Source organism: Apaloderma vittatum, unplaced genomic scaffold (genome assembly GCF_000703405.1).
Source record: "Apaloderma vittatum isolate BGI_N311 unplaced genomic scaffold, ASM70340v1 scaffold29171, whole genome shotgun sequence".
Taxonomy (NCBI): domain Eukaryota; kingdom Metazoa; phylum Chordata; class Aves; order Trogoniformes; family Trogonidae; genus Apaloderma; species Apaloderma vittatum.
The window spans coordinates 1,431-3,844 of record NW_009697886.1 but is presented as its reverse complement, the minus strand read 5'-3'; the positions used below and the strand labels follow the sequence as shown (position 1 = coordinate 3,844).

General features: G+C 57.0%; 1 protein-coding gene across 1 annotated transcript in view; it reads right to left on the bottom strand.

The window, feature by feature from the left end:
- The window catches only part of LOC104280230 (zinc transporter ZIP11-like), a gene marked incomplete at both ends in the record, with an annotated part of 23,436 nt that overhangs the window by 20,376 nt on the left and 646 nt on the right, over positions 1-2,414 (bottom strand). The window contains one exon of the mRNA XM_009877809.1: positions 1,633-1,671. Within this exon, the coding sequence (XP_009876111.1) occupies positions 1,633-1,671 (39 nt within the window). The remainder of the gene's footprint in view (positions 1-1,632; positions 1,672-2,414) is intronic.

The following is a 2,414-nucleotide window of genomic DNA, read 5'->3' as shown; positions in this document are numbered from 1 at the left end:
CTCCCGCCAGCACCTGCTTCAGCAGCTGCAGCCCACGAACGTGACCTGAAACCTTCATAAATTGCAGCTCGTGAGTTGTTCACCTGGCAGCACCTTCCGCCAGCGGGACCCTGTCACCGCAGGTTTCTGCCCCTCCAGACGCCGCAGCAACCCCAGAAAAATAAAAATCCCCTTTTCCCGCTCTGAGTAAGTTGAAAGAAGCTGGGGGGAAAGCAAAGGTTTGCAGGACTTTTGCTCCACTAGGCGAGCCACACCTCTGCCACGCAGGGATGACTCAGGGCTCCTGGCAGGGTGACGCAGTGACCACAGCGAGGACACAGCACCAGAGCCAACCCTCAGCTGGGACAGACACCCTGCTGCACCCTGGTACCTCCCCAGCTGGTGGATGGTGCTTCAGGAGGCATTGGTGCCACAGGGAGGGGACAGCCCAGCCCACACTGTCCCCAGCAGCGTCTCCCCGACACCACCGCCTGGGCTTTCAGGGACGAGGGTGTGTCTTTCCAAGAGAAAAACAGCTCGGAAATCAAACCGCGGAGGAAAGCTCCAGAACAGGCAACCCCCGACGCAAGCATTTCATTTATAAATGATGGCCCAAGAATCTGCTACCACAGACGAGTTGAATTATTCACATCATTAGCAGGTTGCAGGCACGTTCCAAGGAAAGCTTGCTAGGGAGCAAACGGAGCTTGCTCGCGTCACCTGCTCTCGCTCGGCGCTGCTGGGTTTGCTTCAGGCACCGGGAACAACAGAAAACCTGCGATTTTCAGAGCTATGAACAGACAAATTGCACCTCGGTTGGCGGCGTCGCAGCGGCTGGGGGTGCACGAGGAGGAAGGGGCAGCATTAGTGGAGGCTGCAGGACGGATCGCCCGCGGCACCAGGCCTCAAACCCGGCAGCATCGCCCACGCTCCAGCCACACAGTCAGCACCCTGCAGAGCCCAGCACACGCCCTGGGAAAACACAACTTGCACCCCAAGCACGCTGCCCGGGGCTCCCAGGCACGCTCCAGCACCTGAAGAAAAACAAACATGATCTAACAAGCCTGGAAGAGCCTCCACCTGCTCCCCCATCGCCTCAACAGCTGGGCAGCAGGGGAAGGTCTAGGTTCACGAGCGCCAACACAATCTGGGGCCACAGAGTTTCGTGTCTTCCCTTCAAGAAGGATGCAACAAGCCCCACGTTTAGCGTGCGTGCTCGGTGTAGAGCTGCAGTGTCTTTATTCCCCTTCCTCCCAAGGGTTTAAGGCACTCACGCTCCGAGAAGAGCGAGAAACACAAAGCAAACGACGCACATCAGCCTGCAGGACAAGGGCTCTTGTGCCCATCTCCACCGCACTCAGGAGTGATTCAGAAGCCCAAGGAAATAAGAAAGAGTTTAACTCAAGAGAGCCAAACCCAGCGTGGGCAGCTCGGCGGCCTCGTGACCCTTCTTGTGCCGCACTCACCCTCACCGAAGAGGTACCGAGGCGCAAGAAGACGTGTCCAGCATTGCGCCGGGCTCTTCCCCACCCCACCTGCACCTCAGGGATTTACTCAGGAGACGCTAACGCGAGTGGAAATCTACACGAAGCACGGTGGGGTTCAAAGGGGTCGGCAGGAGGAACCCAGGCATGAGGAGCCTGCTGTACTTACCCCCGCGGCAAAGCCTAAGCTCCCATCTAGGATCCGCCTCTGCAAAAAAAAACAACAAAAAAGGCACAAAACATGCAATTTAGTTGAGTTGTGAGCGCGACCACACCACAAACCCCACAGAGAAGGGAAACCACCTGCGCTGCTGCTGCACCGAGATAACTTTCTTCTTCCCATTCCTGCAACCCAAGGGACCTCTGGGCTCCGAGGCAAGAGGAGCCCAACATCCTGGGGCGACAGCACCCACCGTCACCAAGAGTTCTGGCTCCCTCAGCCCACCGGCACCACCCAGGCCAAAGGATGTGGAAAAGCAAACCAGAAACTCGTCTGCACACACTGCCCTGCACTTCTCCCCATCTTGAAGACTTTGATTGCTCCAATAAGAGACTGCTACGAACAAAGGCGCTGCTCTCCCAGTAACCCAGCCCTCGGCCTGCCCGCTTGGCTCCCAGCGCAGCTTTTCTTCTTTAGCACATCGCCCTCCCCCAGGAAGAAAACCGACGTGCTACTGCAAAGGGAATCTCACTTTGCAGCGAACTCCTGAATAAATCATCACAAGAGAGAGGCATAAATAATAAATCCACCCGGGCAATTTTGAACACAGCATGATGGTGGTGGTGGAGGTGGGGGGGGGCCTCTAATTTTGGAATACAAGCTGACTTAACGATCAGCACTTTGCTCGTTCTGAGCACGGGCTGACCTGAATCCTGCCCTGGAAGCGCGGCAGCAAAACCAGGTTACGGGAGAAGAACCTGCTGTTCCAAACACAGAGCCCTGCCCGCGGC